This window comes from Cryptosporidium parvum, chromosome 5 (genome assembly GCF_000165345.1).
Source record: "Cryptosporidium parvum Iowa II chromosome 5, whole genome shotgun sequence".
NCBI lineage: Eukaryota > Apicomplexa > Conoidasida > Eucoccidiorida > Cryptosporidiidae > Cryptosporidium > Cryptosporidium parvum.
In genome coordinates this window covers 957,375-981,753 of record NC_006984.1, presented here as the reverse complement: position 1 = coordinate 981,753, position 24,379 = coordinate 957,375, and the positions used below count along the sequence as shown (strand labels likewise).

Below are 24,379 nucleotides of genomic sequence, written 5' to 3'. Positions count from 1 at the left end.
TTTTTTTTTTCCCTAAATGACAGAAGAAAATGAAAAGAAAGCTTTTGTTAATAATTTACTAATTCAAATTAATATTAAAACATGGTTTTTTTGGATAGTATACTCGTTTTTGGTCTTCATAATATACTTTTCAGCAGATTATTTATATATATTTAAAAATTCAATTCTTGGAATTATAGAAATTAACTACTTATTTTACAGTTTTAAGTCGAACTTTTTGAAACTAAAAAAAGAAAATCATATAAATAATGTTTTAATTAATATTAAAGGTTTAAATGAGTATGATCTTGAAATTCTTAAAGGACGTATATTTTCAAAAAGTGATGAATATTCTAGAGAAATAGTATATAACCATAAGAAACCTAAATTTGTTAATGAAAATAACCGTATTCTTCTTAAAGCTACTCTAAATGATAAATATTTAAATAGTGATTTAGATGAGATTCAAAATCCTATAGAAAGCAACTTTGAAACATACTTGGAATCTCAGAATATTAAGGAGCAAAATACTCAGTATTCATATTCAATATTTGTTTCTTTTAAAAATTGTGGTAAAAGCAGTTCTAAAAATACAATAAATTTGTATAATAGTAAAGTATCACTATTTTGTTTGAATAATGAAATTACCAAGAGTGATTTTTTTATCATTTTAAACGATCTTTATGATATTTGGTTTTTAAAATTTACTGAAAATGAACCTGAAATGACTAAATATACTTCTCTTCAGATTTACATGTATAATTTATTTGACTTGGAAATTAATTATGAAAATTTACCAGATTTTAATAAAAGCCAATCATTTTTAATATTTAATAACTTTCTTTCACAAATTAATCAATTATTATATATAGACATTAAAAACCAGAACAAATATATCACCAAAGATAGTATAGACTTTCAAGATAATCAGAAGACCTATAATAGATTGATTCAAAACCTTAATGAAAACAATTATTATCACTTTGACCAAAATACATTTAAATTATCTATTTTCAACCATTTTTCAAAATTTAACGATACTGATCATTACAGTTTTACTAGTAAAAACAGTGACTTTTTATTCACTCATTCTATTATAACTAATGATACAAACACTCTCTTATTCCCGACCATGATTTGGATAAATGTAATCAGATCATTTATTCTTCCAAAAGATTATAAACTCAATTTCAAAAGCAGAATTAATAATGTGACATTTCAAAATCACATTAGAGAAGAAAATCAAAACCTTTTTCTTTCTGATTGGCAGATATCAGCTATTCAACTTATTCATTCCAATTATCTAATCAATCATATTATTTTCAATATTGATAGGTTTTTCTTAACTCTAAACTTATACAATAAGTTCAAGCTTCCAAATCATATTTTATATGCTATTAAATATATGAATAAAATGATCTCTAATATTCACACTATCAGCCACAACTATTTACCTACTATTCTACAAAATTCTAATAATTTACTTTTTAATCCCGAGTTTCATAATAAAAAAACCTTCAACACAGATCTTATCATGGCAGTATATTCCCCCATAGCCATTCCCATTGCATTTTTAATTATAATTTCTATGTTCAGAATTATTAGACATTCCAGTATGAAATTTGAATAATTCACATTATTACTCTTTGCACATGCATTTCCATTTTCAGCCAATTTTAATTTCAATAGGCGCCAAGATTTTGGCGCCCTGGTAAATATTAAATTAGTCAGAAAGTGATTAGTACTAATACAAGGCTTAATTTGATATTAAGCGAGTATATAAGAAAATAAGTTTAAAAGTGATTTAGTTGATATTTTTCAGAGAATATTTAATTTGATAAATTTAGTGTTTAGAGGGAAAAAGGGAATATTAAGGCAGGTTTTTTCCTTTCTCTTTTTTTTTTTTTTAAACATAAGTTTTAAATAAAGGAGGAACAGATTTTAGAAGGTTAAGTGTCAGAATTCTTGTTGAAGTGAGTAGGAAATTACGTATAAAACATTAAAAAGAAGAAAGAGGCAAAATAACACAATCTTTCAAAATGGAGGAGGTACAGAAGGTTCAAAAGAGCTCTAGAGTTTGGTGTGATTCCGATGATGAAAATGTTGAAATTGATATTTCTGATAATTTAAAGTTAAGGAAATTAAGAAAAGTGGATGGAGAAAAGTCAATAGATGGAAAAGAATACTCGAAAAGATTAAGAGAGTTTCACCAAAATAAAGTTTTTAAGACAAAAGGTAATGAATGGATTTACAAAGCAAGAAAAGAAATATTTGAATCAGTTGATACTGATCATTTAGATCAAGAAAGTGTAAATAATATCAAATCTGATTCTTTAAGTAATTTAGAAACATTTAATAAAGTAAAAACTGGTAAGATTTACAAATATATTCAAGATTACAAAAGTAGAAAGAATGATAAATTAATTAAAAGTGGAAAAAGTATTATTAGCCAATCAAAGATTGATATTAAAAGATTAACTAATGCTAATATACAATCTCCTAGTGGATGTGTTGTTAAATCACTTGAGTTCCATAAAGGACAACATATTGAAAATGGAAATAATGTATCATTGTTATCAGTTAGTGGCTGGGACAAGAAGATTAAGTTGTTTAATGTTGATGGAATTGAAAATAAATTAATTTCTTCTTTATTTTTTGATGATTTTCCAATATACGAGTCAAGATTCACAAGTTCCACTGAAGAAATGATGTTTTTAGGTCCGCGTGCAAGAATTGGAGTATTTGATTTATTAGAAGGAAAGATCAACTTTTTACCTGGAATCGCAGGAAGAAAAGATAAAAGATATTGGAATCTAACCATTCAAAAAAGCGAAGGACTTGATAAATCTTATATTGGATTATCTACATCTAATGGTACAATTTTAGTTTTGGATGAACAAACTAAACAACTTGTTCGTTCTTTTAAAATGAATGATAGTGTTACTGGCTTGGCCTTTCATCCATTAGAAAATGACAAGATTATATCGACTAGTAACACTGGTGAAATTTATATTTGGGATATTAATACTGGAAGATGCAGAGAAAGAATTGTAGATTATGGTTCTTTATGTATAACTAGTATTGTTTCATCTTATAAAAGTAAGGTTCAAAGAAGAGCTATTTCTTCTTCCTATATTATGACAGGATCTACAACTGGATTCGTGAATATTTATTCATTGGATGATAATATTCAAAAAACTCAAGATAAATCTGAAAATCCAAATATTAATTCTATATTTAAGACTCCGAGGTTTACTATTGATAACATATGTACTAGCATTACTAGTATGGCAATACATCCCAGAAATGAAATTGCTGCAATCTCATCAAAATGGACAAAGGATTCTTTAAAGTTGATTAACTTATACACTGGACATGTATACAGCAATTGGCCTACAGCAAGAACTCCTTTAAAATACGTAACTTCAATGGATTTTTCAGAATATGGTGGGTATTTAGCAACTGGTAACGATAAAGGTGATGTATTACTATATAGAATTAATGACTATATTTAAACACCATATAGTAATTAATGAAAATAGAAATGTTTCAATACCACTTTTTTCTACTTATAAAATCAAGTAAATAATATTAAGCACATTCTTGAAGTTTGCAATAGTTATTATACCTTAGTCACTCTAGATTTATAATAAACTTAACTATAATATATCAAAGCTACTATTTATTTGTTTTTTTTGTTGAACTCTAAATCATTCAAGTATTAATTCTTTCAGTATTAAAAGTGAATTTACTACTTTTCTCCCTGAATCGACTTATCTAAAGCCACTGTATCTAGCATTATACTGCCATTACCAGTATTTTCATTGGTAGAAGATAAAACTTGCGCAACTTTTTGAGTTGTTGGAGCACACGTAAATTCCATAGAAGTCTTGCATGCAATATTTTCTGTATCATTAGCATTTGTATTTTCAATATTATTGCTACAAACACCAGCCACAGAAAGTTTATTTGTTGTCTCCATATGAGTTGTATTGGATGTAGGTGTAGCAGTTGGGGTGCTAGGCGCTGTAGGAGCAGTAGAAGCTGTGGTTAATGGCGAAGGCAAAATTACTGGGTTTCCACCATTTGTAATATTTGCCTCTATATTTCCCGCCGAATGTGTAGCTACTCCAATGGCAGAGCTAACATTTGAAGGAATTGCAACAGAAGGAATAGGATTATGAGTTGAGCCAGTAGAAGATGATAACGCTGCTGCATAAAGCAAAGATGCATTTCTCAATGCATTTTGTTGAAAAGCATCCATCATCATAGCATGAGGATTTCCATGCATTAGCGAAGCCATTGTAGCTGGATGTGCAGAATGCTGGCCATTTATTGCCATGTGCGGGAACAATATTTGAGCGGGCCCTGCATGTGGATGAGCATGCATTTGACTTGTAACTTGAAAGTTATTGAGTGCAGACATTGAAGGGTCGATTAGGTTAATATGATTTCTGTTGGGTGCAAAGATATTAAGGAAATGGTGGTTGTTTGGGTGGACTTGGATGTTATTGGAGGAGAAATCAGGAGCAATGGGATTGTTAATAACGGATGAAACAGCCCCTGTGTTTGTGTGTGATATGGGGAAGTTACTACACTGATTCTTTAAATTATTACATCCGTTGCTGTTTCCAAGTACTGCAGACTTCCTGAATCTTTGATTGCACATTCCTGCGTGTTCTGAGCCACCTTCAATTACAGTAGGGGCTTCTGGGTTAGATTTTTCAAACTGTCCACTGTAAAGGTTAAATGTAAGGACTCCAGGCTTTTTTCTCTTATGCGCACCTCTTGCGACAACATTTTGCCTGCAACCAATAGCAGCTGCTAAAGTTATCTCAATGGTATATTCTGAGAGATCAGGGATGAAGAAGAAGTAGTATTTTCTGGTTTCACATTCATAATAGGAGACTGCCCATGCGGGCTTTGTTCTGTCAAAGTGAATTCCTGTCATTGGACTTTTTGGTACACTAGAGAGGGATCTAGTCACATCTCTAAGCCAGTTAAGTTGCCAATCTGGAAGCATTCTGGGTGAGAAACATGTCACATTTGCTGAATTATAGTCCCTTTGGATAAATGGATTGTACTCGTCTTGTCCATTTTGGTTGATAGACTTGTTGGACTCATCATGTTTGTTAGTAGAAGATGAGCTGTTATTATTGATACTTGTTGCATTATTATTGTTGGATGTTTCACTAGTAGAATTTCCATTGTTTTCTTTGGCAGATTTTAGAATGATGTCATCTTTGTCTGTTGGTACTGTCCAAGAAAGCGATCCAATCAAGCTGGAGTGAATTCTCATAATCTTATCAAAAGAGGTTTTTCTATCATTAGACAGAAAAAGCTCGTCTTCATGAGAATTTGTTGAAATGGAATTTCCTCCTCCGATTGAGGAATTGAAGTTATTTGAGCTTGATTTATTTTCCTCTGATTTCAAGTTTAAATATTGTGGAGAGCTTTGTAAACTTTCTATACGATTCTCTCCTAAAGTTTCTACGTTTTCTGAGTTATCATCCTCTTCTCCTGCATTATCTGCTTCATCCTCTGGTGAATTTTCAAAGGACCTGGTTTCCACTACTTCATTTATGGACTTCTTTTTTGCACTGCATTCATCCATATTTGAGTTAGTTTCTGTTGCTACTGTCTCAACAGCACTGTTTACTGAGTCTATTGAGCATTCTTTTCGTCTTTTTTTCATTGATGTGTCATAAACATTTCCATTTTCAGTGCTTACTGCGATTTCTATTTTGTCTGTCGATATAATATTTTCTTGTTTAGTTCTTTCAGGAGTTGACAAAATTACTTGTACTAAGTTATCATTACCATTATTTTTGACTAACTTTTCCAAATCGTTAGATTTTGGAGAAACTATAGAGTTTGTTGCTAAATTCTTCATATTCTCCAAATTATCTTTGAATACTATTTGTGGAGTTGATGTATTTTCTGTAACAGGGATTCCATTTTTAGCTCCTGGAATATAAGGAGCGTAACTAGAACCGTATGGATACATTGGAGGCATAAATCCATGGTTTCCTTGGAATAAGTTTGTAAAGTAAAGCTGTAATAATGCTGGATCATTATATAAAGCAGTATTCATCATTCCGTTGTTGAATGATTGGTTTATCCCCTGTTGGAACATAAAAGGAGATACCATTTGTTGACTTGTCATATGAGATGCAGCTAAAGATGCGATCTGTGCAATATTTGGAGTAGGAACAGATGATGAAGATGGTGTAGGAGTGCTAGAAGGCGTGGATGAAGGAGTTAGAGTTGTTGATGGAGGAGAAAACGATTGATTCCTTTCATTCAGAGAATTTGGGTGGGAAATTAATATTTTTTGCTGATTATACATTAATTATAAATTAACTTTGGTATATATAAGCTTAAAGTAATTCTTAGTATAACATGTATATATGTTATAAGTTCTGTGTAAATATTTGGTTTAATTTTTAGAAATTAGCCTTAATTTGAAGATAATATAGTAATATAAATAGGTTTTACTATATTAATGTCTAATATAATTAATTAATTTTCTCTGTTATTTTGATCAATGTCGTCAACACAACAATGTAATTAAAGCCGAGAATATTGTTACAAAAACCACTTAAAATTGTCAATTAACCAACTTCCAAAGGTAATATTGGCTATTATATATCCCTAAATTATATGGAAGAAAAGAAAATCTCTTTTTTTTTTTTTGTAGTTTTTCTAATGAAAATTAGCCTTAATATGAATATTTTTTTCAAACTATTTTATTGCAAAATTTAAAAAAAAAATTTCATTAATATTAATTATACTCCCCCTATTTATTAAATAGCAGCAAATTTAATATATCCACCAAGTTACCCATTATTCATCTAGTGCACATGCAGATTGCAATACTAGTGGAGCAGGTGCAATTAACTTCTATTTATTTTTCTATTTATTTTATCCTATATATTAATTTGTAGACGTCTACAAAGCGAAATAGACAACTAAGTACGTAAATTCCACGGAATGTAGGGAGATATTGCCCCTCATCCCAGATATAATTTAGTAAATTTTCAAGTATATTTATAAGTTAATAAATTAAAATTATTATTAAATATTTATTTCCATTAACTACTCCAAATTATATAAAATATTTAAGAAATGTGGGGAATTTTAGGCGGGCAAATTACGTATCTTGCCTTTTTTTTAGTGGTATTATACAAATTATTTGATGGGTGGGGGGATGCTGAGGGGGGGGAAGGTTAAAGAAAGTCTTTGAAAAATTAATTTCATTATTTATAAATTTATATGTTAATTTTTTTTTTCTTTAATTTTTCTTTAATAATGAAAATGCTCTAGCAAAATTTATTTATTAGCTATTCTATGCTAATGCGCTATTATTTTCTCATTTGTTTTTTTCTCTGAAATTAATTATTATGTTTGTTTATTTTTTTGTCCACATTGTTTATTATTTGACACGTGTCAGTATGCATGCAATCTGCATGCGGTTTTGCAAAAAAAATGCAAGTGATTATAAAATAGATCCATGATTGACATTAATAAATAATAAAAATAGAAGAAATATAAATAAAAAAAAAGATTAGTAATTGTAATACTTGAGTAATTAATAACATTACAAAAAATTAATGGATTTTAAGAAATCGTTATGTTTAAGTAAATAAAAAATTAAGAGATAAAGAGGAAAAGTTGCAATAATTAAAATATATAAAATAAATTGACAGTTGTTATTTTTTTTGTATGAATTTATTCTGGTTATAAATACAAGTTATTCATTTAAGATCGAGTTAAATAAATAGAATAAAATAATATAAATATATTTATATTAAAAATGGAGGTATTTGAGATATTTATTACTAGATATATCAACTATATTAATATATGGTCAATAGAATTGACAAGTGAGAATTTTTACGAAGAATTTAGAGATGGAATATTACTAGTGAACTTATTAAAACAATGGTCAAGTTTATATGGGTATAATAATACTGAAGGTGATTTATTGATTTATAAAAGACCATTAAACAGATCTCAAGCACTTAATAATATTAATTTATGTCTAAATTTTATATTAAATCCTCCAGAAAAGAGTACATTACCTGAATATTTAAATGGAAATAATGAATTAATAGCAGCTGAAGAAATATATGATATGAATAAAGGGAGTGTAATTAGATTTATTAGTACAGTATTTCATCATTATTTAATTCCATATTTACGAGTAAATTCAAAAATAATTATAGAAAACATGAACAAGTATTTGATGTTGCATGGTTTATCATTGTCAAATGAAACAAAAGAGAATTTTTATAAAATGATTATGAAGAAGAATCTTAATCAGACTGAAGATGAGAACTTATTGGAAAGAGCAGAAAGTTGGGGGCAATATTTGAGTTTAAATATAGAAGAAATGGAAAATCGAGATAAAGTGGAAAGTAATCGTCTTAATGAAAGAGAAGAAGAGCAAGAAAAAGGGTATATTGATTTTAATAGTTATAACAACATTAAAATGGGACAAAAGAATAATGTTATAAATAATCATGTCAAACATTTTGAACCAAAATATATTAATCCATTACAATGTGATATTACTGCAAATGGATTTATGTTAATTATGGTACTTTTATATCAAATGGGATGGATTGATACTGCAATCTTATGTCAAATGTATTACGTTCCAAAAACATTGCAAGAATTTAAATGGAATCATGAAATTGTTTACTATTCTTTTCAGACAATTCATAAATATTTGAGTATACAGAAAGAATTATCAATTGTCAATCATAATACTTCAAATAAAAAATTTGATAATAGTTTTTTAAATAATGAAAATGAAGGTGATGATGAAGTGATGACTAATATTACAGATTCTGAAATACCATTTATACTTGTACCACTTTCAAGTTTATATATGGAGAATTTTTCTCCATATGTATTATTGTTACAAATTGATATATTATATAATTTATTAACACAACAAATTGATAGTAATTATGATGTTACAACGTACAGTTCTAATAGATTAGCAGTTTATGGTTTATATCAACCAATAAATCTTGAATTATTAGATGAATTAACGTATAAAGATGATTATCCATTAAATTGGACAATGAGTAATTGCGAAGTTCATCCTTCTGAAGATTTAATCAACGAAATACAAGAGGAAGAGCATGAAATAGAACAAATTGATGATTACGACTATGAAAACAATGAAAATGGTGTATCATTACATGCAAATATGGTCAGAAGTAAAAACGTCAATATTAATAATACTTCAAAATCTAGTAGTGATAATTTGGCAAGAATAGAGGCAATAATCAATGAATCTAATATGATTAATGCTAATAGTAAAAAAAAGTTGGTAGAAAATAATGACATTCATCATGAAAGTTATCTTAATAATAATAATAATAATAGTGATGATAATGATGATGATGATTATGTTGTTGGCTCAATGTATGAATATTTACAAGATAAAGAAAAAGAAATTGTTACTGATAATACAGTAAATAATTTATATGAAGATAATATTGAAGAAGTATCAGAATACGATATAGGATATACTTACGATCTTAATAATCGTAATCATCCAAGTGAAAAAAAAATGAATACTAAACAGAATGTTAATACTCCTAACGGTCAAAACAATTATAACAAAAATCGTTATCATCATTTAAATGAAAAAGTAAATCAAACTATGGAAGAAAATGGAATAGATGAAATGTTTACTGGATTAGAAAAAGAACTTGAGATTTTGAAAATATATGACGAAAATAACTTTATTGAAAAGTCATCAAAGAATGAAAATAACCCGGAAAATGTCAATGAAAAAAAGAACAATAAAAGTATTACACAAATATTTCAAGAAAAAATGGCAAGTAACACCAGAGAATTTCAAGAAAAGTTCTCAGATATATTGAATAAAGAAGAAAGTTATCAACAAACTAAAGTTAAACCATTAATTTCAAGAACAGCTTTAGAAGAACAACAAAAAAAAATTCTTGGAATGGTAAACGATGATAATGATTATGCTTCTAAAGTATTTGATATTACAAGAAAACAAAGTGATGGTGTTATTGAAAAAATTTCAACAGCAATCAGTGAAAATAATAAATTATTAGAAAAATTAAAAATGAGCATGAATATNNGAAAAGTAATATTAATAATAACCNATAATAGTAATCTTCAAAATGAAAATAAAACAGNATTNTGTTAAAAGAACAGTGAGAAACATAATTCTGCTTCTACTGGNTAAAATTAATAAAGAAATTGTTTTAAATTCAATAGAATCAAAAGAAAATAATAATCCAATAAATAATGGATTTAATAATGAACAAGTTAAAGTAAAAAATCTTGATAATTCTCAAAAATCTATAAATAATTCAGAAAATTTTAATAATGTATCAACAAAAAAAGTCTCTAGGAAGAAAAAGGTAAATAAAGTTAGCTTTAGTGATCTTGTTCAAATGGAGGTTGAAAGAGCTGCAAAGAAGAATTAAGAGAAATATATTTCTATTATTAGTAATAGAAATATTTTGTTCTCAAATATATTTTATAATTACAGGTTTAATTTAAACTCCGATTTTCAAATTAAAGATAAATAAATATACATATATATTATATATTTCAATTTAATAATTTAGGCAGTTATTAGTAATCATTTCAATAAGTAGAAACATTAATTTATAATAATTTTAATTAATTATAATGAAAATATTCTAAATTATCTCATTAAAACCAATTTTTGAAGGAATTCTTATTTATTAATTGGTTGAAAGATTGCATGTAATAGAAATTTGTGTGAAAAAACTTAGATCTAAAAATGTGTGAAAGAATTATAATACAGAAATCATTAAAAACTCAAAATTAATAAAATTAGACAAATTTAGTTATTGTGGGGAATTATTATTTATTTTTTTTTTTTTTTTATAAATATCCATATTAATTATAATTTAGTCATCTATTTTTTTTAATATTTAAATAAAAAATAAAACATATGGCGGGAACTATAAATTAGTTAATRTTAAATTATTATAACATAATAAWTGTCAAAGTTAAAGTAAATGCATTTTTTTTTTTTTAAATTTCAAGAAATAAAAAAAATTATTCAACATAAATAAATCTCATGGAGTAAACATTTACTCTGTATTTTGGAACTGTTATCTCAAGTCATCAGAACTTAAAATATTTCAGTTCATATTTTTCCAGGAAGAATAAATGGTTTTTATATTCTAATACAGAAATTGAGTGTGTGTGGTAAACTAATTTTAAATTGATAAATATTAATATATGTAATGCGTTGACAAATACTTAATTTAAATATGCCTATATATTAAATATATTTTTAAATAATCTGAGTAAGCAAACCTTAAGAAATAATGAATAAAGTTATATTACACAGAAAATTATTGGTTGAATTTATATTTTTAATAATATTATTAATATCTAAGGAGATTCCATGTGAGGACTTTATTTCAATAAAAGAATATAACGAATTAGCGAAAAATACGAATAGAGGTGGAATTAAAAGTAGTAATAATAATAATATAAAGGAAAAGAATACAATAGGACCAAAAATTACATGGATGCCTACAAAAAAGTTATACTTATGTGATAATTACCATTTTTCAGTAACAACTCCAAATTCATTTATATATCCAGAATTAGAGATAAAAATTATTGAAAGTACATTAACTCAAGGATTTACGATTTTTTTGAGATGCGGAAATTTGGCAACACCTTATAATTATGATACTAGAATTGATATTCCAAGTGGAATTAATAAAGGAACAATATTTGGTAGAAAACTTCCTCTATGTAATTTCCCACTATTAGATAATAATGCTTATAATATTGATATTTATATTGGCGATGTTGATATAGAATTTACAAGAAGACATTATTGTCCTTGTTCTTCACAATACGTAATTTTAAGTATTGGATGTTTGGTGGAATATAATAATAATGAAATTATGACTCTTTCTCCATCTTCAGAATATAGCTTAACTGGTCCAATTAATAATAAAAAAGATAATATAAAAGATTCAGGTAAAAGTATGATTAATAGCAATAATTTACCATTAAATAACTTGAAGATATTTTCAACTCCAGTTTGTATATTAGAGAATGACTTTGTTACAATATGTAATGCAGTATTACAATTTTCGATTCAGATTGGTGAAATAAATAATAATAAAAAAGATATGAATAATGAATTAATTGATAATATTTCACATAATTTTTGCATTTACTTATCACCATATTATTGGAATGATGAATTATTGGATAAAATAAATAAGAATAACCAATTAACATTTGATAAAAAAGAAACAAATTCGAACATTAAAGATTCATTAGCATCAATACCATTAATAAATGATCATTTAAATTCACCATTTTCACCAAATATATGTATTGATTTAAAGAATGAATTATCAGATAATTTAATAAAGAATGAGAATCTTCCTCCACAACTTAGAAGTAATGTTGATTCAATATCAATGAAACTGGTAAGAAATGATAGTGGTGAAAATAATAATAAAAATGATCCAAAGATGATCAAAGTAAATTTAATTTTAAATAATATAAAACCATCAAAATATTTCATTTATCCATTTCTTTTCCAATATAATACCAGATCAAACATAGATATGGGGATATCTGAGAATAGTAATATAAATAGTTTTAATATGAAATTCTTTTATGATTTGAATTATACACAATTAACAGGAGATCCATTCATAGTAAAGTGGTTAACAACAAGAGTAGATCCAAATTATAAATTGGAAACTATGCCAAGAATGATAGAGAGTGAAAATTTGGATATGAATGTTAAATTGAATGAACCATTTTATATTGTAATACCAAAAACAAAAACAAATATTCTTTCTTTTGAAAGTAATAATTTGTTTTTATATATAAGTAATGAATTATTGTATTTATTTGATAGATATAATTGCTCACTGATCATTGATTATATTGGATTACTTGGAAGATTTCCAGTATATAATGAGAATAATTATAATTTAATAAAAGATTATGAATTAAAAGAGACGAAAATCTTTAATACAGCTTCAGAACCCAAAATAATTGATAATTCAATAATACAGATAGCAAATATTTCAATACCACTATCAACAATTAATAATAATCTTCCATTTGCTTTTAAGATCAATATTAAGACAGATATTAAACCAACGGAGAATATTCCAATAAAATCAATAAATATTAGATTGAAGCATCAGATGATACCAAAAATGTGTAAAGCATCAACATGTTCAGGACATGGAGATTGTTCTTTAGTAGAATATTCGGGAAATATTAATATTTATTGTTCGTGCTATCCTGGATGGGGTGGATTTTATTGTTCATATCCATATTTATCAAGTCAATCAATATTAGCTTATCCAATAACATTAGTGGGAACGAATTTTGTTGCAATTCCAACAATTCTGGTATGCATATTTAAGAAGAAATGGCTAGTAGCCTTTTTAGCTTTTATTGCAGGATTAATATCATCAATATTTCATGCTGCAGAAGTTGGTTTACTTGTTGATCATGAAGATATGCTTTTAAAAGGTGATTTAATTTCAGCTCAGCTTATTATTTCTTTTGTATTTATATTACTTTGCAGATTTAATTATAAAGTTGAGATTTCATTATTATTCGCACAGATAATTGTTTTAGTTCTTCTTACTTTATTAACTTCAAGACTAGTAACAACAGTAATTCCATTAATGAATTGTTTTACAATTCTACTTTCAAGAATAATTTATTGGTATAGTACCACAAAATTATATAGTGAAAAGATCCCATCAAATATTTCGTGTACAATTCCCATTGAGTTGACAAATACATTAAATACTCCAACCAATTTAATTTCAAAAGATAACAATAATTCAAATAATAGCGAAGAATTGAAAAAATCTCCACAAAATTCTTCAAATTGCATTAGCGCTTGTAAAGATTGTCAGAAAAATTCTTCTGCATCTCAGTTTAATATTTCAAAAGTTGATGATATTGCTTCAGTTGATGATGTTGCTCAGAATCCAAATTCTGCTCGGAATTTAAATTCAACAGTTCGTAATGCAAATCATTTTTTTACTCGCTTACAATATTCCATTATTAACGGTTATAAGAAACTTATTTTCATTTTTGATCGTGAATATTACTCACCTAGACATATTTTAATTGGATTTATTATGGGCACCATTGGTTGTATTACTTGGTTTCTTGAAACTGTGGACACTTATTGGTTTTTCCATTCAATATGGCATATTATGGCATTTCTTGCAAGTACATTTATTATTCACGGATGTGTACCACCAAAAATTCATTTATTCCCAAGTAAGAGCCATGATTTTGCCTTCAACCGAAAAATTGGTCAAATAGACATCAGTAATAATAAAGCCGGCTTAGAGAAGCCTGTTGAATTTGCTGATGGTGTAATTAATGTTGAACTTAAATAGTAATATTATAGCATTAATCCAATAAATATGTGGAGTTATTGATATAGATTTATCCAGTGGTGTATTACTGTTAGTAAGGATTATTGTTATACTATAATAAAAAAAATGTTTATAAATCAATTGCCAAATTTTTCTCTTAATTGATTTAATCATTTTTTCCACAAATCTTTCAATTCAATGTGGACAATAAAAACAATAACAAATTTGCATGTATGACGTGTTTGGTTGCATGCATTTGCATGTAATGCATGGAAAAATAAAATAAAGCTCTAAATAGAAAATTAATTATTTGACAGGAAATGAGTAAATAAATATTCTTCAAATGATTAAATAGTAAATATCATTGCAACTAACAACAATAATGACGAAAATTTAAGTAATTATTGTGATAATTAGCATTTAGCTGTTAAACAAAAATTAAAAAAAAGGAAATTTAATTAGTGCTTTTTTTTCCTCCCAGTTTCACCCCCAGAGATTAATATAGTTTTCAATCATTTTTTGGCTAAAATATCATATATTAATATAAATTTTTAAAGTAGCTTTAAAATTAAAATAATTAAATAAAATCAAATATTTAATTAAACGATTTTTTATATCAAGGGTGTAATATATGCAAAAACACTCAGTGTTCTCCGAGAATCATTTTGGCGCCAGCAATGTGCACCCAGGTGGTAACATGTCAAAAAGATTAGACGATAATTTAGGTATAAGTAAAATAACTAACAATAGATATATCATGAAAATATCAAATAATATAAAAGTCTGAAAAGAGAATAGAGAATTAAAAAGCATATAATTTAGAATTTCTAATAAGATCTATTAAGATAAGCGTCAAAATAAGCCAATTCTAAATAATATATTATATTTTCATAGATAAATTTCATTGCAAAATAAATTTCATTCATCTATTTGCGAGTTTAAAACTGAAAAAAAATATTGAGTTTAGATATTTGTTTGGGAAGTCAATAATCTAAAGATTTATTTCTTGGTCTAATTAAGTAATGACAATTTTCTACAAATTTATAGAATTACAATATCAATTAAAAAGTCATTAAATTAAATAACTTTTTTTCACAATAAGTATTCAATATATTACTACTATATTGTCAGTTGGATAAGGTAATAATAATAATAATAAATTTTGAAAGATAGAAATAATTCAAATAAGATGGCTATTATAGACTTAGCTAGCCTTTGTTCACCAATACATACGTTTAAACGTGGTTTAATATTTGCACAAAACCAAAATTCTCCAAGCAAAGATCAAGGATTTGAAACATTAAATAATTCTCAAAGCAGAATTCATTCAAATAGTAATTCATCTTTAGGAGCTCAAGGCGATATTTCAAATTATGCAACATTAAATGCTACTCATTTAAAAACTAAAGGTGAATATTCAATTCCGGGAAGGAATATTGAATATAATTCAAATCCAAATTCTTCATCATTAGAGACTGCAAGATCTGAGTTAGGAGCAGGAACAGGGGCAGTAATAGGAACAGGAGCAATAATAGGAACAGGAGCAGGAATAGGAACAGGAGCAGGAATAGGAGCTGGAACAATTCTAGGTCCAAGCACAAGCCTAGGTTTAGTATCTGGATTAGGGCAAAAATCTGAATCATCCTCCAATTATGAATCAAATAAGAGTGAAACAAAATTAGGATGTCATTTAAAAACTAATCAAGAAAGTGCAGTTTTAGTTAAACAAATACCTAATAATCAAACTCAAAGAGGAGGTTTGAATCTAATGAAAATTACTCAGAATATTCAAAGTTATGGATATAGATATAATTATGATAATTTAAATATCTTTGCTAATCATAATAATTTGAATACTAATACTTATCAAAAAAATACTATTGCAATATTTGATCTTGATGATACATTAATTCCAACAGATTGGATTAGAGACACTTATACTAAGATTAGACAAAATCCTGCATTGAGCTATTTATTCTCAAATTCTTCTAATAATGTCTATCAATATATAAGGATGCAGATTGATCAGCAAGTCAATTACCAATTAATACCAAGTATTATTCGAATCTTAAGTTATGCTAAAAATATGTTCTTAGATGTAGCAATTGTTACAAATGCAAGATCTACTGGATGGCTTAAAGTTGTTGATACTATGTTTCCAGAACTAAGTAATGCTTTAAACGAATTAGGAATTCAGATCATTCGAACTAATCCTATTGGTCAAGAACCAGATATTGAAGATGGAGAAAAGTACTTTAATTATTGGATGTTGGCCAAAAAATTTGAATTTGAGAAGATTGTAACTAGATGGACTTCAAATATAGACAATATTAAATTAGATTTGATTAGTATTGGCGATAATGATTTTGAAGAATGTGCTGCAGTTCATTTAGCTGTTGTTGATAAAGCTGTTAGATATTCAAAAATTATTAGATGTTCTTCAGGACTTTCTCCAAAAGCTTTTATTACTCAACTTCAAGCAATCTCAAATGCAATAGAAATTGAAAGAAAAAGAAACTCATCACATTCATGGATTAATTATAGTAATACTGTTTCTTCTATTATTATTGAAAGTGGCCAACCATTTAATTCTGAGACAATGAATATATTTGAAGATTATTCTACCGAAGATGAATAATTCATTTTATTGATATTAATTTAATTTATGGGTTTATTTATTAGCAGGTTTCTTAATAAGGAAGGTATTATAGGAAATGCAGTTATATTTAGTTAACTTTAGGCCTAATAAGATTAGGAAAAAAACAAAAAAAAAAAAAAAAAATCAAAATAATCAATGCCAGAGAAAATTGTAGATTAATGAATATTTTCAGCCTTGAATTATTGTTTCATATATTTCAGTATGCTAGGATAAGCTATTATTGAGTTTTGTTTAATTTGTATTTTATTAAAATCATTTTTAAGTTTTGCATGCATGCATGCATGTCATTCTCACACTTGGAAAAAAAAAATCTTAACAAATAAATACTAATAATTTGTTATCTAATGGAATAATTTACTATTTAGAATTGTTTTAAATCAAACATTAGGATCAGAACAGAGTTTAATTAGTATACATGCAAATGTCTATTAGATATATAAATATATATCTAATAGATATTATAGTTAAAATCTAAATTCTGACACGTAATTATGTAAATAAATATATTAAACAATATTAATTGTTTGATTTAGCTAGAAAAAGTTGAAATATTTACTAAGTTATTGAAATCAATAATATATACTTTCACATATTGAAAAAAAAGATAAAATTACATTTTTGTTGGATCAGTGCCTTGTTTTTTAGAGTATGCATAATGAAGTTCAGAAACATCTTCTCCTGGTACATGCTTAATAACACCATTTTTATTTATTTGATAAACTCTAACAAGACCTCCTGAACCACCATCTCTGTTTGTTGCAATTACAATAGCTCTCTTTCCAAGATCAATAGCTTCTTCATCAGTTAAATCATATCTATACCCACTGTCTAAAACACCATAAGCATATAAAGAACCTGATCCAACAGAAAATTTACAATCTTTTACTCTAGATCCTTCATTATCTACATAATACAGATGAGGACCATCTTTATCAAATCCTGCAATCATAATTCCTGCAGAAAGATCATAAGCTCTATAATGGAAGAATATATTGGTGATCATCTTCGAAGCTCCCGCTACACTAATTCTTTCTCCATTTCTAAGTTCATAAAGTCTACATAACTTTGAAAGTACTCTTTCCCAATATGAACAATCTGCTGCACCTCCTGCCATAGTTCCTAATAAGAAATCATTAATCTGAATAATCTTTTTCACTTCTTGACTTGCAATATAACTTCCTTGTGATGCTCTACTATCAACTGCTAATATTACTCCTCCTTGATAAATGAATCCTAATGTTGTAGTACCTCTATTCATCATCTTTCTGATCTCTCCTTTATTATATTCACTTACAAATTTACATGGATTTTCAATCTTTGCATATTGAAAAGTTTCTTCATATATTCTTTCCACAAAATCTTCTTCATCTTTATCATTTCCAAAGAAATCCAATCTTAAAAATCCTGAATTTTTCAAATTCTCATTTCTTATTCCATAGTGGTTGATTGCTTCAATGCCTGAATCCAAAAAATCAAAAGTCATTTTTTTTACAAACTTGTATGGATTATTTACGAAAAAAATTAACAGAAAAGTAATGCAATATAACAAACTATTTTGCAATCTTTAACACAATTGGCTTGAATTAAGTTATAAACTATTCTTTTGTTATTCTTTAAAAAAAACAACTTGTTCCTCCCTTTCTTTTAACCTTTCTTCAAACTCACAATGTTTAACAATTAAACAAATATCCTCAATTTTTACTTATTTAATTACTATACAATTATTATTAATATCAATTTATTATTACATTTCTCCAAAACACCCCCCAAAAACTCCCGCCACATTTGGGCGGTAACTAACAAATATATAATATTTAATTTATGTGTGTAGCATATTTATATTATTTGTGCTAATAAATGAATAATAAATTGTAAAGAAAAGAAAGAATTTTCAGTAATATTTTACATTTATCAGTATTGTTTTACATTTATAATATATATTTGTTAGTATTCACTTAAAATAGATTTGACAAATAGTTTGAACTTTTCATATTGTAATGATTTTTTAATAGTGTTGGATATATAACATTTTAATTTTAATGCAAAGTTGTTGAACCAATTTTCATCTGTATTTAATTCTTTTAAAAAAACATAATCTAAAGGAGATATATTAGTATTTGGTAAAAGTTGGGAATTAATATATATCTTAGTTTGATATATATTAAAGTTACATACATGGTGGATAATAAAAGAAAATGTAATTAATTAATTAAAACAAATACAAAAAAAGTCCAATTTGGTTTTATTGTTAGAAATTAAATAACAAAACTTGAAAATTTGTTAATTTTAATAAATATTTTATCAGAAAATATATTAAAATAATTAATAACAAAGTTGATATGGAAGGTGCAGATTTTTCAGAATGGTTGGAGCTAAATATTGGCAAAAGCTTTGTTGTTTTATTAAATGAATTTGTAAATGATAGAAGAATCTCTCCAAGCCAAAGTACAAAAATGATAGAAAATTATATAGAATCTTGTTCAGAAATTTTAAAAAAACATGTAAAATCAGGTCGAAAGCTTAAGTGTGAAGGAGCCATTAGTCATTATAACTGTATTGATGGAAAATGGGATTTGGTTATCAAGGATTTAGTTATTTTTGGCAAATCTCTAGGAAGAGTAAAAAGCAAATATGTGAAAGTTTCAGGTAAAGAAGTTAAGAAGACAATACTATAAAATTAATAGAAAATATTACAAATTAATGAATAAATTATTGGTGTAAAAAAAATTAGATGTAAATAATAATATTGAACTATTTATTTAAAGACATCACGAATAAATGAGTAAAAAACTATTAATATAAAGAAAAATATCCAAAACCGAATTTATCTTTCAATTGAATTGTTTAAAAAAATTGATTTAAACTCAAATCTGTTATTTTACAAGTATCATTATTAGAGTAATAATTTTTAAGAGCTGATAATTGAACAATATCAGAATTAGTAGATATAAATTCCTTAAGAAATTTATATTTTTTAAGTAGATTCAAGCCTTTTTCAAACTGTTTCATATCACAATATATCTTAAGTATGATATTAATAACATTAATAAAGCTTTCTAAATGCTCCTTTTCTTCATATTCTAAATCGTTTAAGATTTTATGAGAAATTGAGATTGAATCCATTTCTTTGTTAATTGTTGAATCATTATTTACATTTTCAATAAAATTATTATCATACTTCAAAATAATTAATTTCTGATTTTGTTCATTGAGAGTTTTGTTATTATTATGATAATTATATTCATTCTTGGAATTATCAATATTTTCTTTCTCAATAATTTTCAATTTTACACCATTTTTAGATTGTTCACAATTATTCAACTTTGAGTAAAATGGAAGCAAAATACTTACATATAAAAATTTATCAAAAACTTCCAAAGCCAAAATATTCCAAGTTTTATTATATATTAAATCATTATAATTGTTAAGAATTCTTCCCAATTTATAGTAATATTCAAATTCCATTTTCGCAGTACTTGGAATTGCTGGAATATAATTCTCAACAACTTCTCTCGTACAAATCGACAAGTCCAACTCAAAAACTAACCCTAAATTTTCTTCAATATTATCTTCAATTTTATATCCCTTATTCTCAAGTTCTTTGATTAATTTTCCCGCCTCCCAAATTGCATGCGAATTTTTATTTGCATTACTTTCAGAAATAAATAAAGAATTTGTTTTTTGTTGAATTATACTTTTTGATTTAACTTGAAGTTCTGATGGGGGGAAAAGGAAGATAATTGATAAAGGAATTTTAATAGTATATTTTCCTCCAAGAAAACAATAAAGAATAGATTGTTCAAGCCATATTGGAAGATTGTAAAAGCCTGGAGTAACTTGTAAAAGAGCTTTTTTAATGTTTTCAGTGGATTTAAATGGTAATGAAAGTTCAATTCTTTTTCCTTGGTTAAAATTATCAACAAAAGTAAAGTTTTCTAAAAGAATATTAATTCTTGTATTATGTTCTAAATTTAAGCTAGAAATTCTTTTAGCTGATAATTTTCCGTCTTTAAGAATGGAATTGTCATTATATAGTGACTCGTTCTCAAAGGATGATAATTTAACATTATTATTTTGAATTTCTTTATTAAATGGGAGTTTTATGCGGATATTCTTTTCCCAGTGAAATCCTGTTAAATGAATTAGTATGTTAAGCTTTTCATTATTAGTAGGATAAATTCTAAACTCAGAAATCTCACCAAGTTTCATGGATAATATACAATAGATAAAGTTATTCATAGGGAATATTTCATTTCCAAAGATCTCTTTGATTATTTTATTACTTTCTGATAAATTTTCAAGATTTAAAGAAACCTTTATCCACTCTAATCCAGAATTCAAGTTATTTAGTTTTGGAGACGTAGCAAAATTGTCCAGAACAGTCTCAAGCTGCAATTTAGAAATCAGTAATTCCACTTTGTCCTTTTTATTTGGAGATTTTAAATGAACTCCTCTTTTCCAAATTTTCTTATAAACTTTATCACAAATCATCTCAATATGATAAAAGTCATGCAAGGTTATTTTATATATATCAAATTCATTTACTTCCTTTTTTATCAAATTTATCAACTTTTTGGATCTATTATTATAATTCTTATAATCCTCCACATGTATTATTGAATTTGAACAGATTTTACCATTTAAATCTCTTGGTTTTGAGAAAACTGAGTCTTTTCTGATTAATATATTAGATTTCTCTCCTTTAAGCATTTTTCTAAGTGCCATTTCAATACCCCATGGTATTTCTCTCTTCCTAGTAGAGTCATATTTATCCATTGAATAGTCACCCAGAATGAGCTTTAATCTGCTATTTTCTTCCTGAGTAGTATTTGTATTACTACTACTACTACTACTACTACTACAAATACAACCACCATTAGTACTGGATTCTACTTTATTTGGACCTTCTAATTCAATAAGAAGTTCATCACCAATACTTGGTTTTTCGTATCCACTTCCACATGATATAATCTCTTTAAGTACTCCTTTTAATGAAATAATTGAATAATCTCCAATAGAGTCTAGGGGTAATTCATCATCGGAATTAATTTCTGTGATATCACTTAACTCAGAATCAGAAGTTTCTCTCATTTTCAATATGAATCAACTCAATTCAATACTGTTTATATATTATTGCTTATTTAGTATTAATTCATTAAATTCCTTTTGTATAATTACCAATGATAGAACTATATAGTTGATTTATTTGTTATAACCTTCAATTTTTGCTTTTGCAAATTAAATTAACTTTTTCAATTAATTCTTACTGGATTAAGTTGATTTTTGATTTATTTGTTATTAAATAGTTGAGAGAAAAAAATTGATTAGTAATTAAAAATATAAGTGGCAATAATGTTGTTAATAAAATAGTTAAGGATATTTATGGATGATTTACAGAATGAAAGGTTTAGTAGCTTTAAATGTAACTAAATATTAATCCATTAAGAAGAAAAAGAAAATTTTTACCTTGATTTTTTTTTTTAAATTAATTCTTATACTTTCTTTTTATAGATATATATTAGACATATGAACATTTTTATTATTATTGAGATTTTGGCGGGCTCTGTGGGATTTTAATTTTCAATTGCATGCAATAGAAAATTTATAACAATAAAAAAAAGACAAAAATAAAATGAATGACTATTTAGTATTATTATTACTTATCTAACTATTTATTAGTAGTTCAAGATCTTTAATAAACAATTTTGAGTTCAGTAGATTAGTTCCTCCAAGAATTATGTCAACATCATATAAGTTTCTAATGACATTTACATCTCTAGATTCTTCCAAAGTTACACCTCCAACAACAAATACCATAATTTTTAGTGGTTTTTTTGAAGAATTATAATCATCAGTAGTTGATGGAAATCTACTATTTTTTAGTTTACCTTTAACCAAATTTTCTAATATATAGTATAATAAAGTTTTATGTTGAATATAAATATTATTATTATTAGACTTATTAATTGTATTCTTTGCAATATTTAATAGTGTCTTATTCAGAAAGAGGTCTCCAGATCTGAAATTTTCTCCAAATACTTGCAACAATTTATCAATATAATTTGCCTGAGTTCCTAAATGGTACTTAAAATTGTTGATTTGTATTTCTTCCTTTTCATATTTCAAGGAATAAAGAAGAGCTAGTCTTAATTTGTCAAATTGAGAAATTCTAGTATCTGATAATAGATTTCCTATTTGTCTTGAATGTTCATCAACATTATCACAAACTGTTAAATCTTGTTCTAATGCAGATATTCTCATTAAGTCTCTTTCTTGAACAATTCTTGAAAGTTCATGAAGTATATTTACATGTTTATAAATATTATTATACTCTTTTTTAAAATCTGGATACATTTGAACAAATCTACTAATATCATCAATTGTTTCTAGACGATGATTAGTTTTAGAAGATTCATGATGATTATTGACCAAATCTCGGATAGAAAATCCAATATCTCCAAAATTATCGTATTTATGATCTCTAAAAAAATCATCATATTGTTCAGATAAAACATATTCTTCTTTTTCTTTGTTAGAAAACCCTCCATTATCTAAACATAATCTATTATTCTTAATTTCTAATAATTCATGTATCATTGCATGATAAGTCCACTGAGTTAAAAGAGGAGTAACAGGGTCTTCTCTTCTATCAAGTATTAATAGAATAGTACTTTCATTTCTCTTATCGTCGTAGCTTTCTGATCTAGTGTTAACAAATTCTCCCGATACTAAGTCTATTAGATTAGAATCTAATAGTCTTCTTTCTACTGCAAATGCAATATTTCTACATAATGGAGAATTTGCTAAATATCGTATAACAGGAATCTCTCCAAGTTGAAGACTTGCTGAGTAAATACCTTCAATCATTCTTGAGAATAATGTTTCTTCATAAGTTGTCCAACTTGATGGAAGATTATACATTGAAGCTTTAATATTCGAAATTGAATTAATTATATTTTACATAATTTTGATTAAATTTAAACTTACCAAAATAGTTCATACTCAATGAAAATAAGTCGCAGCTTATAACATTAAAATCTAACTTGACTTCTTGTATTCTTTTAATTACGTCATTTTCATCACTAACAGCAATCTTTTGTAGTATTTGTGGGGATATGTTATTAGTAAAATATACATAATATTCTTTGAATAAAGGTTTTTTAAGTTCATTACATAAAATTGAGATATTTTCTTTATTTGGTCTAATAAAGTAAATTCCAGAGAAATGTGGAAGGTTTGACCTATTTGTCACATCTATTAGCTCTGTAAGAAATACTTCCCTTTTTAACAACTCAGATTGAGAAAATAC

At 26.2% G+C, this 24,379-nt stretch overlaps 10 protein-coding genes across 10 annotated transcripts; 6 read left to right on the top strand and 4 right to left on the bottom strand.

Annotated features, from left to right (window-relative positions):
- Positions 1-16: 16 nt before the first annotated feature.
- cgd5_4270 (hypothetical protein with signal peptide and transmembrane region at C-terminus, possible N-terminal region transmembrane domain) lies at positions 17-1,609 on the top strand (the record flags this gene model as incomplete). The annotated part of the gene is made up of 1 exon (XM_625589.1): positions 17-1,609. The coding sequence occupies one exon, from the start codon at positions 17-19 to the stop codon at positions 1,607-1,609; it is 1,593 nt and encodes a 530-aa protein (XP_625589.1).
- Positions 1,610-2,018: 409 nt separating this feature from the next.
- cgd5_4260 (WD40 repeat protein) lies at positions 2,019-3,494 on the top strand (the record flags this gene model as incomplete). The annotated part of the gene is made up of 1 exon (XM_625588.1): positions 2,019-3,494. The coding sequence occupies one exon, from the start codon at positions 2,019-2,021 to the stop codon at positions 3,492-3,494; it is 1,476 nt and encodes a 491-aa protein (XP_625588.1).
- Positions 3,495-3,730: 236 nt separating this feature from the next.
- On the bottom strand, positions 3,731-6,328 carry cgd5_4250 (hypothetical protein; the record flags this gene model as incomplete). The annotated part of the gene is made up of 1 exon (XM_625587.1): positions 3,731-6,328. One exon carries the CDS (start codon positions 6,326-6,328, stop codon positions 3,731-3,733), a length of 2,598 nt encoding a protein of 865 aa, XP_625587.1.
- Positions 6,329-7,795: 1,467 nt separating this feature from the next.
- cgd5_4240 (hypothetical protein) lies at positions 7,796-10,180 on the top strand (the record flags this gene model as incomplete). Its single annotated transcript, XM_625586.1, has 1 exon — positions 7,796-10,180. One exon carries the CDS (start codon positions 7,796-7,798, stop codon positions 10,178-10,180), a length of 2,385 nt encoding a protein of 794 aa, XP_625586.1.
- A 1,162-nt stretch (positions 10,181-11,342) lies between these two features.
- Positions 11,343-14,432, top strand: cgd5_4230 (hypothetical protein; the record flags this gene model as incomplete). Its single annotated transcript, XM_625585.1, has 1 exon — positions 11,343-14,432. One exon carries the CDS (start codon positions 11,343-11,345, stop codon positions 14,430-14,432), a length of 3,090 nt encoding a protein of 1,029 aa, XP_625585.1.
- Positions 14,433-15,600: 1,168 nt separating this feature from the next.
- On the top strand, positions 15,601-17,049 carry cgd5_4220 (membrane associated protein with a signal peptide, EGF domain and 7 transmembrane domains at the C-terminus; the record flags this gene model as incomplete). Its single annotated transcript, XM_625584.1, has 1 exon — positions 15,601-17,049. The coding sequence occupies one exon, from the start codon at positions 15,601-15,603 to the stop codon at positions 17,047-17,049; it is 1,449 nt and encodes a 482-aa protein (XP_625584.1).
- A 631-nt stretch (positions 17,050-17,680) lies between these two features.
- cgd5_4210 (Pre2p/proteasome subunit beta type 5; NTN hydrolase fold) lies at positions 17,681-18,553 on the bottom strand (the record flags this gene model as incomplete). Its single annotated transcript, XM_625583.1, has 1 exon — positions 17,681-18,553. One exon carries the CDS (start codon positions 18,551-18,553, stop codon positions 17,681-17,683), a length of 873 nt encoding a protein of 290 aa, XP_625583.1.
- Positions 18,554-19,409: 856 nt separating this feature from the next.
- On the top strand, positions 19,410-19,745 carry cgd5_4200 (transcription initiation factor IIA; the record flags this gene model as incomplete). Its single annotated transcript, XM_625582.1, has 1 exon — positions 19,410-19,745. One exon carries the CDS (start codon positions 19,410-19,412, stop codon positions 19,743-19,745), a length of 336 nt encoding a protein of 111 aa, XP_625582.1.
- Positions 19,746-19,914: 169 nt separating this feature from the next.
- On the bottom strand, positions 19,915-22,161 carry cgd5_4190 (hypothetical protein; the record flags this gene model as incomplete). Its single annotated transcript, XM_625581.1, has 1 exon — positions 19,915-22,161. The coding sequence occupies one exon, from the start codon at positions 22,159-22,161 to the stop codon at positions 19,915-19,917; it is 2,247 nt and encodes a 748-aa protein (XP_625581.1).
- A 573-nt stretch (positions 22,162-22,734) lies between these two features.
- On the bottom strand, positions 22,735-23,991 carry cgd5_4180 (vacuolar protein-sorting protein VPS45, putative; the record flags this gene model as incomplete). The annotated part of the gene is made up of 1 exon (XM_001388255.1): positions 22,735-23,991. One exon carries the CDS (start codon positions 23,989-23,991, stop codon positions 22,735-22,737), a length of 1,257 nt encoding a protein of 418 aa, XP_001388292.1.
- Positions 23,992-24,379: the final 388 nt, after the last annotated feature.